The following is a 12849-nucleotide window of genomic DNA, read 5'->3' on the forward strand; positions in this document are numbered from 1 at the left end:
ATAAAGAGGAAGTAAATAAAGATACCCTAAATGTTTTTAGTGATAATCCTTTCCCTACACTGTAAAAGAATCAGATGAGAGGAAGGAAGTGGGTGAGAGAGAAGCTGGTGGTGTGACATGAAGTTGTCAGATATTATTCAGAGACACTCTGCTCATAATCCCTCATTGTCATGAGAGTCACAACTGTAGCTGGACATTTTCACTGGAGGAAGCATTATTATGTATTATGGATTCGAATTTTGACCAGAAGCGATGGTTGAAAATTAAATCCCTTAATGATGAATTTGTTTCTTACAAACATGCAGCTTTTCGTTGCACAAGACATTAACTGTAACATTAATTATGGACTGGAGTGGTGTGGATTACTTGTGGATTATTGGGATGTTTTTATCAGCTGTTTGGACTCTCATTCTGACGGCACCCATTCACTGCAGAGGATCAATTGCTGAGCAAGTATTTATTTTTTTATTTTTGGTTCAATAATCCTACAGGCCTTTACTTTTTAGGCTATCAAAGTTTTATGCATTTGAGAAAGTTGAGAAAAAGCAAAACAAAACAAAAAACAGACATGTTTTAGAACATAAAACGTCACTTACATATTACACAAATTAACTTTATAATAAAGAGGAAGTAAATAAAGATACCCTACATGTTTTTAGTGATAATCCTTTCCCTACACTGTAAAATCATCAGATTCAGATGAGAGGAAGGAAGTGGGTGAGAGAGAAGCTGGTGGTGTGACATGAAGTTGTCAGATATTATTCAGAGACACTCTGCTCATAATCCCTCATTGTCATATACAACCATCTTATGAACCACTATATACATCCCAACCTGTCATTCCTGGTCTATTTTTTGTCCTAAGGGTCCTGATGTCATGGTGTTCTCTCTATTACGGGTGCTGTCCTGTTGCTGGGGCTGCTTTCACTCATGTGGAAACTGTTCATGACTGCTGTGAATATGCCAAGTTTGAAGAGAAGTGGGGACTGTCATATCCCAGTCAGGCACAGATAATGATCATATCAACTGCATTCCATGTCTCTATCAATCACAAGTGGGTTCATTAATGCATAAAGTGTCAAAGCCCATAGAGCAAAGATTTTTAAAGAAAAGATTGTTCTAATTGGAACGCTCTTCGACTTGGCATATGAGAAATGACCGCCTTGTAATACATGAAGTGTCAGCATGAAGTGCAAAGCAAAAATATGTTAACAATTTTTATTTATACTAAGCTTGCAGGCTTAGTTTGACACATTCTTGCATATAGACTGCAGCAGCCTCTGAAACTTTTGCTGCCATAGATACAAGACATGCACTTGCTTCTGGAGTTTCACTGAACTCTTCTGGAACTGTTGTTTCCATGGCAGCACTTGCACTAGAGGTTCTTCTCTGGTGCTGTCCTAAAATGTATTAATAGCTCTGTTGGATATATATATATATATATATATTAGGGATGCACCGATACCACTTTTTCCAGTACTCGCCCGATACGATACTTTTATTTTTGGTACTTGTCGATACTGAGTACCGATATTTGTATTGCATTTGTAATTTTTTTTAAATATTGGGTACAGAAACCAAAAATCTCGGCTGAAAGCTGTTGTAGGCGCGACAGGTCTGCACTCGGTGTAGTTGTGTGTATTTACCTTCGGCTGCTAGAATGAAGGAACTCAGCCGCCTGAGAGAAAGATTTGGCGGACACTTCGGGCTCCCATGATCCTTTGCGCAGATTCTCCCTGCGTTCCATTCGGAAGGGCTCATCCCTATGCCCTAATCTTTGCATGATGATGGCGCCTCCCTGTGGGCACGTGATGATGACGCAGAAGGGCACTTCAAGGAACAGTTGTTTGGTCCCCTACACCCTTCAACCCTTCGAAGCTCTCACTCCGTAGGGTAAACCCTTTGAAGGGATTAGGGCATAGGGATGAGCCCTTCCGAATGGAACGCAGGGCCACTGACTGAACAACCATGTGCATCCGGTTCGCGTGACCATGGCGGCTCCTGCAAGAAATGGAAATAAATGAGATGCCCTTTAGTCCAGCAGTTTCATGGTCAGTAATTCCCCAATGGTTATTACCACAGCCCAATGTGGACATGTCACTGTTAGAAAAGAGGGACAAGGACCAGGGGGATAGATATAATGCTCGAATGGCACATATGTATATTCAAAGCAATTATTTTAGTTATGTCTTGATTTATTCAGATGCATCAAAAGATATTAAAAACAGAGTAGGCGTGGCTTACACAGTAACAGATTTTAATTTCAAAGTTAACAAACGAATCTCAGATAATCTATCAGTATACACTGCAGAAATGATTGCAATTTTATTGGCATAGCAGTGGGTTGAGGAAAATAGACCATTGAGGCCAAGTTCATCATTAATGACACTAGAAAGTGGTCATACCGAGAGTTGATCTGATGTACTGGTCGAGATCCTTCAGATATTATACAGGATTCAGATGATGGGTTTAAAGGTATCTTTCTGTTGGATACCAGCTCATATAGGAATAAAAGGAAATGAATTGGCAGACGAATGTGCTAAGGACGCCACAGGAAAATCAGATATAGACATGAAAGTAAATTACAGTAAGACTTAGATTAAGTTTTTAATTAAGCAACATGTGAAAAATAGATGGCAGAAACAATGGGAAGAAGAAAGAACAGGAAGATGGCTTTATAACATCCAGAAAAATGTTGGTAAAGGTAGAATAACAAGGAGAAATAGAAAGGAAGAATCAATTATATCTAGACTTAGATTTGAACATACAGCACTTAACAGTACCTTGAATAAATAGGGAAACATCAGACAGGAAAATGTGAACATTGTAATCAAGAGGAAACTGTGGAACACGTTATAATGAAATGTCCAAATAGTGAAAGGAGAGGATAAATATTGGTTTTTAATTTGAAAAGAATTAAGATGAAGTTTGACTTGACAAAATATTGCAAAGGAAATCATATGATGAATGTATTTATTTTTAATGTTATATCTGGAAATGACTGATTTAGATAAAAGAATATATAGGTGTTTAGGATGTGTTAGGAAAAGGGTTTTGCGATCTTGGCCCACACTCTTAACCAGCAGGTGGCGGTAATGCACTTCGAAGTTGTATGCCAACCGCCATTAAAACCAAGAAGAAGAAGAAGAAGAAGAAGAATGGCGAAAAGAGATAGCTGGCAAAGCTTTTGTAGTGAGATTGGGAGAACAACGCCAGTGGGTGACGTGTGGAGTATGATAAAAAGAATGGGAGTGCAGCCGCCGTTAAAAGCCAAGAAGAAGAAGAAGAAGAATGGCGGCGCCTGTAGTTGTTGCTGGACATTCCTCCGTAGAAAACATGCCAGAAACTGCTGCTGAATCCACGGAGCGTTCCGCCGAGGCCCAGAGACGACCGCAGTTCGGCACTCGCTGCCTCACAGACCCGCGGCAGGTGTTTCAGCACAACGCGTGGTGTGTTCTGTCTGTCTCATTCACTCACTCCTGACTGCTAACACTCACGCTTTCTGACCATGCTGTCAGCTTGCCACTCACTTTGTCTGGACATTTCGATAGGATTTTAAAGCCTTATAAGGTGTTTCCAAGCTAAATTCACCAAGTAACGTTAGCTACGTATTAGGTTTGTCTTTAATTTTTAGAAGAGTCTTTCTCCTAACACCAGAGGAGGAAATGCGTGTGTGTAGTATAACTGCAGGGTACCAACCTGGAAATAACAGGCTGTCTTAAAATTACGAGTTTGATTTTGATTGATATGTTTTTTTTTTTTAATTGATAAATAATAATGAAATTACGGGAATATACATTATTCTGTGTGTGTTCAATGAAATATTTAATTAGCTATGAATTTGTTTAATGTATAAAATGTCTAAATGTTCACCTAATAAATATGTTATTATTAGTAGTAGTTGTGCTGGGCAACGGTTAATCGCATCCAAATAAAAGTTTGTGTTTATGTAATATATGTGTGTGCTGTATATTTATTATGTATATATAAAGACACAAACATATAGTACATATAGAAAATATTTACATGTATATATTTATATTCATATAATTTATATTATAAATATATTTAATATGTAAACGTAACATATTTTCTTAAATATATACATACATGTGTGTGTATTTATACATACATAACAAATATACACAGTACACACACATATATTATGTACACAGAAACTTTTATTTTGGATGCGATTAATCGTTGCCCAGCACTAATTATTAGTTAAATCACAGTGATCACAAATGAATGGAAATGGAAAACTCCAAAAAGCTTGTGGCATTTAAAATAATATATTATGGAGTGATTGAATTAAAATGCTTATGTATTTACTTTTGTGTCAGAGTGTAGACTATATAGAATGACATAAAGCATTGATTATCTATAGCTTCTGTATGTAATGTATAACAGAACTGTGTGCTGCTGTAGTTAATCAACATATAATTGTTAAATTATGTTTGTGATTGTGTTACACCTCCTGTAGGGATAATGTGGAGTGGTCAGCTGAACAGGAGGAGGCTGCACAGAAAAAAGTGCAGGAAAACAGTCAACCTCTCCCAGCAGAAAAACAAGGTTCATCCATCAACTGCCTACATTTGCTTTATAATAAAAATGTAATTAAAAAAAAAAGTAAAGAATAAGCTATAAATAGATAGTTGTTACTGATGAAGCTCTTTATATAGTGTTAGTTTATTATTATTTATGTACTATTACTATTTTAAATTACCTTTTATTTTTATACTATTTTTATGCTATTTTAATTTTATGTGCTTTTGACATATTCTCTGTTTAGCTTTATTTTTGGTTCAGTTTTAGTTCAGTAGATCGCCTACTTGCTTACAAAGGCATGCTGTTTAAATTCATCCTTTTTTGGGGGGGTGCTAAATGTTTGTTTGTATCTCCGTCAGAGGAGTTTGACAACAGGGCCAATGAGTACTGGAACGATTTCTACACCATTCATGAGAACCACTTCTTCAAGGATCGCCACTGGCTGTTTACAGAGTTTCCTGAGCTGGCCCCTCAACAAAAGCCTCCTCGAGACGCTGAGGAGAATCTGTTAAATGGTGAAGATGTTCCCTCGACTCACACTGACACTGAATTTCCTGGAGCCTCTGCATCCTATCGCATCCTGGAGGTGATTTTTTTTTAAAAATACGGTAGAAACATTTAAAAAGATTGTTCACCCAAAAATCCTGTCATATTATTTACTTGCCCTCATTTTCATTCTGGCATCGACCCCAAAAGGAGATATTTTTGAAGAACGTGAAATACAATGAAAGTGAAAGGTGACCAGTGGCAGCTGTACTCACCATTCACTTTAATTATATGGAAAAAGAGTAAGTAAAGGATGATGGTTTGAATTTTTGGGTCAACTATTCTGTTATGAAAACCCTTGATGAAAATGAAAGCCTTGTCAGTAGTAGGGCTGGGTATCGATTCAGATGTTCCAATTCGATTTCGATTTTCAAGCTCTCGATTCGATTTTCTATTCGATTTCGATTCGATATTCAATTCGATTTTTGATTTCAATTCTCGATTCGATTTGACTATATGAATGAATATAGATTTTATTTTCATAGTCGCACGCAGTAGTTTTCAAGAAATGGTCGCACTGTAGGAGCCCTGGATCCGCCATGTTAAGCAATGAATGAATGACGGACTCTCCGTTGTAACATCGCGCAAGGCAAATAACGGGGTGACATCTAGTGGATTAGACTAGTAATAAGATTAACGTAAATCTTACCATGTTTGCGGAAATAAATATTGAAAAAAATCGATTCGTGGCCTTTGAGAATCGATATTGAATCGACCACATTTTAAAAAACGATATATCGAAAAATCGATTTTTTTTTTGCCCAGCCCTAGTCAGTAGCAATCCCCAGCCTCTGAATATGCTCATTCTCTCGTGTGTGTATGTTTTGGGGGTCTTTAGGTGGGCTGTGGAGTAGGCAATACAGTCTTTCCCATCTTAAAAACCAACAAGTGAGTCCAGATATAAACCAACCAGACCTGTCCGCAGTGTTTGCCACTCACATAGGTGAAATAACTTATTTTATTTTTGCTTTACAGTGACCCAGGACTCTTTGTTTACTGTTGTGATTTTTCCAGCACGGCTGTTGACCTTGTCAAAGTAAGTGAAAGGAAGCTTCATTATCTTTTTTAATTAAGAAATCTGCATTCTGCATTTGTAGCTGATCTTTATGCATGTTTCGATACATTTTTTTTTTTTGGCAGTCAAATCCTGAATATGACCCATCACGCTGCCATGCGTTCGTCCATGATATGAGTGATACGTCTGCAGAGTATCCGATACCAGACCACAGTCTGGATGTCATTGTCCTCATATTTGTGCTGTCCGCCCTGCATCCTCAGAAGTGAGTGTTAATGACACTGTGGGTGAGCAGTGACGAATAAAATCAAGCACGTAACCTTTATAAGAGTGCTTCTCAACCAAATGGACTTTCCCAGTAAGTCTTAAAATGATTACATTTAGTTATACTAATATAATCTTAATTAAAATGGTAAAAAAAAAACAGTCAAAAAGATAAACTGACATATTTTTCAATGTATTTTTATCACAACGCAAACACCAGAAGCAGTGGTCGACCGAAATATGGACACTATGGTCGACCGAATTATGACACTTTTCAAATATTGGCATCGGCCGATAAGTTTTTCTGTTTGGTCGATGTTTGAGGCAGGACTTTTATTATGACTGCACAGTTCTATCTAATAGGGATAGAAGTCTGTCAAATTACTTAGATAGAATGTTAAACAAAGGAATTAATGTATACAAAAAAGTATTGTAACGATTGCTTTTATATTATTAGTAATAGAAAGGCAAACATAATACTTTATCGTTTACCATTAGCATTCAACAAATACGCATTCATTTAAACAGATCTTTGAATGTCTAATGAACATTTATTTCACAAACCTTGCAGACTTCATTGAATCTAGATGTGAGATCTTGTGAAGTGTGCATTTGTATCCTGTATGATTGTGTGTTCTCTGCGTGACGGTCGGTCCGTGCGAACTGAATGCAAAATGAGTGTCACCTTGACATTATTTAATTAAAAAAATTATTCCCCCAATGCACACAAACTTCTCAGATTCCTGAGAGGCCTGTTGGTTAGTGTTTACTTCCTTTTTATTTATATATATTTTTAAATATTTCTTTATTTGTAAAAAATACTGTAATATGATTACAAAATTAAGTAGTTGTCATTTAAAGTATATAAGCATGTTTCTTTTACACATTTATCATTTTCAAATTATTTCAAATTTTTAAAATATTAATTAGAATAAATAAAAAGTATATATATCGGCTTTATATCGGCCATCGGCAGTCTGATCTAAGATATCGGCATCGGCAGTCAAAAAAAACAATATCAGCCGAACAGTAACCAGAAATGCATATCAGCTTGGATAGGAAGGTATTTAAATATTGTCTTGGACAAAAGGAAGCTTTGGAGTCAAAAAGGATGAAAACCACTGTTTTAAAGTGATCAAAACTGGTTGTAGGCGTAGGGGTGTGCAATATATATATATATATATATATATATATCGTCTGCGATAATATAGTAATTGTTGTTTTAACGAATGTGCGACTTGACATTATTAAGTATTTTGCAAAAACCATTCAAAAGACCCCTACAGAGTGCACGCTTACATTAAGTCTAGACTAGATATGCATTTAGAGTGCGTTGCATGATTCAGTCTATTAAAATGCATTTAGAATGATCACGAATTTAAGACATGGGGGCAGAAAATTATATTTAAACCACTTCATGTAGGCTAGTTAATTTCACACAAAGAATGCCGTTTTTCTCCAAAAATTACCATTATTACAAATGTGATTTTTTTTTACAACAGTTTTTTACAAAGTTAATTAAGAGACTTTTTAGACACCATATTTCTGTTTTTTGTTTTTTTCACGATTTCGACAACAAAAATAATTCCAAACAGCCACAGCACTGTTTTGGGTCTATGAACAAATGACGGTGTTTCGTTCCTGAATGAATCAACCGTTTAAATGATTCATTTCTATCGCAATGACTCACTTATTAACAATGACTTGCTGCCACCTACTGGCGGTTTTAATTTCACATTCAAAATATATTTTATTATTTAAATAATTTCAAATATCAATATTCAACGTTTTATGTTTAATATATCAATACATTAAATTATGTAGACAAAATACTTCCAAGGCACTCACGTGGTAAGATAAAAAACCTTTAATGAACTGGGCTTAAATCATTACAACTAGTTAAAAGTAGATCTACGCGTTTCGGCAAAACAGCCGCCTTCAGGACACGTGTCACAGCATTCCTTTGTTATTTTTGCTTAGTGACCATTAAGGCCCATTTACACACCGTAGCTATAAATATAACTGTAATGATAAAGATATTAGCATCCACACAGCAAATGATAAGGTTTTGTTTATTATAAGCACGACCTGCAGTTTTGTCATCTAACACTTTAAATGCTTGAGCTCTTTAAAGTCAGGTGGATTCTGATTGGCTGTAAGTGTTTTTATTGTTCATAAACTGGAAAATAAAAATGTTCTGAAAGTGATTCCAACAATATTGTTCTTCTGTGTTGTTATCATTATAGCTGTAATGTGGACTTCCCTATTATCAAATAATTAGAACAATTTTTATTTTTTCAATTTAATTTCAATTTCAATTAAATTTTGTATTCATTTTAATCTTTATTGCTATATTTATTGTTGCAGTTTGAACAGATTTTCCTACACTGCTGTGATAATTTCATGTCTCTCATATCAAACTTTCTTCTTTTTTTAACTCAAGCAACTATTTCATGTCTATTTATTCAAAATGTAAACATATAAATGTAGGGTAATGTATAGTACATTTTCACAAAATAAACATAACAGAGTAATCTGTCTGCATATTATTATCTGATCTCTTGATCACTTGACCACTAACAATCTATTAACTTCTTAATCCGTCTCTTTCAGGATGCAGAACTCTATTAATAGATTAGCACGACTGCTGAAACCTGGAGGAGTGTTGTTATTGAGAGATTATGGCCGCTATGACATGGCACAGCTTCGTTTCAAAAAAGGTAGGCTTGATGATACATCCATGTGAGAAGTCTGTCTTTCAAGATTGTTTTTCAAAAGAAAATCTGTAGGTCATGTCTGGATTGTGTTTGAAACACTTGAAAACGCACAAAGTAAAAGTGTCTGTTCACATATTATACTGTTCTCTTTATATGTTTTGCTTTCCCAAAGCATGTAATATAAATAAACAGCAAGCCAAACTCTGTTCACTGAGCCAGGATATGAGCGCCTTGCTCCTTTAATAGTCCAACGTATGATTTACATAGTCAAACTCAGCGGCCATTGAACCGAGTAAAACTGTAAGTGAAATGAAAGAAATGTAGAAAATTAACTATCAAATTGTAACAAACTTATTATCAGTTCAACTAGTAAAATGTATACAGACACATCGTTAACTCAGAAGCAAGTTAGAAGCATTCTCAATGCAGTGCACTAGCGCCAATCGGCAATAACAAACATCTTTGATTATATCACATTTAAACTGAACATACTCTCCTGCAATATAAATTAGACAGATTAATGATTTAAATGAACTTACAGCCAATGCTTACGACAGGGTTTAGCAGAAGGATTAATTTAAATGCGACGCAAACATGTCGAGCGCTTGCTGCGTCATGAGTCCGTTGCTTCTATTACCCAATGTGCGTCGCTCGCAGAAACGCGTCAAAATAAGAGTCCTCACATAAGAACTTTCACAATAGCGGCAGGCAATATGAAACTCATACAGAACATTAAACAATCACAGAAATATAATATTGATAAATGCAAATGCCCATCATAAATTATACACAACCTCTAACAGAGGCAGAACACTCCCCGCCTGGCATTATTAATGCCACTATAACAGTCTGTGTTAGTCTTATTTAGCCCTCTTTGGCTAGCAGTAAGATAACATCAGAAATGGGTCTTAAGAATGTTTTCACATTACCGCCTGAGGTTGTTCTAACCTCTACCTTGCGGACATTTCCATCATTGCTCAGGAAGACAGATGTGATTAAGCCCAATGGCCAATCATTCCTTGGGAACTGCACTTGCTTCAATAGCACAACATCTCCAGTGTGCAGGTTTCGGTGAGTCTCATGCCACTTGCGTCGAGGTTGGAGTGTACTGATGTATTCTTTTCTCCATCGGCTCCAGAACTCGTTAGCCAATGCCTGCACTCGCTTCCACTGACATTTCAAGAGGTCCTTTTCAGTGTAGTTCTCGAACAGAACAGGTACTCCGAGCTTTTGGGTTAAGAGCATTGCTGGAGTGAGTATGCATGGAGAATAGGGATCTGCTGAGACAGGAACCAGAGGTCTAGCATTTATGATTGCTGACACCTCTGCTGATGTGGCTCTGGCATGGAGTGAGAAGTGATGGGCGGCCATTGTCTAGGATGTTAGTTTTAAAGACACTCACCATTGGCTTATGGCCTTTGTCAATGCAAACATCATCTACAATCACCCAGCCTAAATCTAGCCTTTGTGCAAAAGGTGCATTGTGAGGCCCGTTGATTTGTTGTCTCGCTTTGTGTACACGGATCATGTCTCTTCCCAGCAATACTAAGATCTGAGCATCAGGATCTAGCTTTGGGATAAACTGTGCCACAGATTTCAAGTGAGAATGAGCAAGAGTGACTTCTGGTGTGGGTATTTCAGATCTGTTGCTCATTATCTCGTTACACTCAATCAGTGGTGGGAGATCAAGACATGTCTTGCCATCCAGCGTCTCTATTTGGAAGCCAACCGCTTTCCTTCCAGACATTTCCATGGAACCAGCACATGTTCTCAACAAATACGGAGAGGGATTACTTTGGATCCCGAACAGTCGAAAGAACTCTCCTTTGGCCAGCGAGCGGTTGCTCTGATCATCAATTATGGCATACATTTTGATAGCTCGTTCCCGTTGCTCTCGAGGAAATACACGCACCAAGCACATTTTTGCACAGGACCGCATTGGAGCACTTTCTCCACAAACTTCTGTACACTTTGAGGTTACCTCTGGGGTAGTAACATCCTGCTGTTCCGTGTCTGGTTCTAGCACCGGAGTTGGGAAGAGAGGCGGAGCTATGTCCGGATGCATGTGTGTGTGTTTATATATATGTATTTTTATTTATTTAAATTTACATTCTATATAAATATAAATATTTTATATAAATATAACATTTTTCTTAAGTATATACATGCATGTGTGTGTTCATATATACATAATAAATATACACAGTACACACACATATTTTATGTGTGCACAAACTTTTATTTTGGATGCAATTACTCATGGTTAATCGTTTGACAGCCCTAAAGTACAGTGGAAAAAAGTCTAATAATCAGTCCAATTTTTTTCATTAAATTTATTGAAATGTTTGTATTTATTGTATTGTTTGTGTTTGTTTAATGTTTAATCTATATCTGCCATGAAATAGCCTGTGAAGCTGATATGGCAACAATCTTAAATACAACAAAAACCTAATTGCTTGCTCTTTTCTTAATCAGGCAGGTGCTTGTCTGAAAATTTCTACGTTAGAGGGGATGGAACACGTGTCTACTTTTTCACACAAGGTAAATGCACGTTTAGACTTGCATTGTACAGTACACTTATGTAATAAAAACGCTAATTGATTAATACACTTTGGTTGCACTATGGCAGACCAAAATGTCAATATCGCATTTTTAATACGATGATTTTTATCACGCCAAACTTTGGAGGAGTTCATTTGTAAGATGGACCCAGAGAAACTTTAACAATTATTATCACAAGTACTTTAGGGCTGTTAAATGATTAATCGTGAGTAATCTCATCCAAAATAAAAGTTTGTGCGCACATAAAATATGTGTGTGTACTGTGGATATTTATTATGTATATATATTATGTATATACGTACATGTGTAATATTTCTTGTGTATATATATATATATTGCCACACATTTGCAGGGTTTTTTGTCTGAATTTTGTCATTTTCCTCTAGATGAGCTGCATGATCTGTTCTCCAATGCCGGCCTGGAGAAGGTGCAGAACATGGTGGACCGGCGCTTACAGGTGAACAGAGGAAAGCAGCTGACAATGTACAGAGTCTGGGTACAGTGCAAGTATCGCAAGGTCCTGGCGCCCACTTAGACTCAAGACTGCTTATTTGGAGGGATCGAGAACATCTGGGCTGAACCATGAGAATATTGTGATTTGGTTGTTTTAAAGATGATGGACAGGTTACAACAATGGAGGATTGCAGTGCTGACACATGTGAGTGAACATGCTGAACGCCATGACCTGTATGAGACGCAATCTTATGCAGCCTACTTGGGAATGTTGATGGAGGACAAGAGTTCCCATGATGCACCTGAGGACTTGAAACTTTCTGTGTATCACACTGAGTGATGTTTTTAAGGACTTTTTTAAACTTATAAATAAACTACATGATGTATTAAAACAAAGCCTCTCTCAGACTATCAGTTTTTTCCCCTGTTTTCTCCTTTATCAGCTACAAAGCTAATATATGGCTCTTTAATGAATTATTATTGTTCATTTTGGGATCACTAAATAAAACTTAATTTCAGCATATATGGAAAAGCTGAAAATATCAGGGATCACAGCAAACTGGATAAATGTAAATTAATAAAAACAAATGTGAACTTCCACATTTTTTTAGTCATCAGACTATTTTATTAAAAGTGACTTGCGCTTGATTGTAGTAAATACATTTTCATTGTACCTTTATTTACATTTTGCGCGTGCTTTGATATGTGGTACCAATAGACGTAATAATCATTTCTGTCCTTTCA

General features: G+C 36.5%; 1 protein-coding gene across 1 annotated transcript; it reads left to right on the forward strand.

The window, feature by feature from the left end:
• Positions 1-3278: 3278 nt before the first annotated feature.
• mettl2a (methyltransferase 2A, methylcytidine) lies at positions 3279-12501 on the forward strand. Its single transcript, XM_016571294.1, has 9 exons — positions 3279-3449; positions 4484-4572; positions 4908-5134; positions 5933-5982; positions 6070-6130; positions 6235-6374; positions 8987-9093; positions 11566-11631; positions 12039-12501. Exons 1-9 carry the CDS (start codon positions 3292-3294, stop codon positions 12185-12187), a joined length of 1047 nt encoding a protein of 348 aa, XP_016426780.1. The 5' UTR covers positions 3279-3291; the 3' UTR covers positions 12188-12501.
• Positions 12502-12849: the final 348 nt, after the last annotated feature.

This window comes from Sinocyclocheilus rhinocerous, unplaced genomic scaffold (genome assembly GCF_001515625.1).
Source record: "Sinocyclocheilus rhinocerous isolate Xijiao unplaced genomic scaffold, SAMN03320098_v1.1 scaffold1063, whole genome shotgun sequence".
NCBI classification, from domain to species: domain Eukaryota; kingdom Metazoa; phylum Chordata; class Actinopteri; order Cypriniformes; family Cyprinidae; genus Sinocyclocheilus; species Sinocyclocheilus rhinocerous.

Excerpts from the sequence above, each read along its gene's own strand:
- mettl2a (XM_016571294.1), top strand. The coding sequence starts at position 3,292 with ATGGCGGCGCCTGTAGTTGTTGCTGGACATTCCTCCGTAGAAAACATG. Across the intron at positions 4,573-4,907 it reads TCTCCCAGCAGAAAAACAAG|AGGAGTTTGACAACAGGGCC; the intron begins GTTCATCCATCA and ends TATCTCCGTCAG. Across the intron at positions 6,375-8,986 it reads TCCGCCCTGCATCCTCAGAA|GATGCAGAACTCTATTAATA; the intron begins GTGAGTGTTAAT and ends CGTCTCTTTCAG.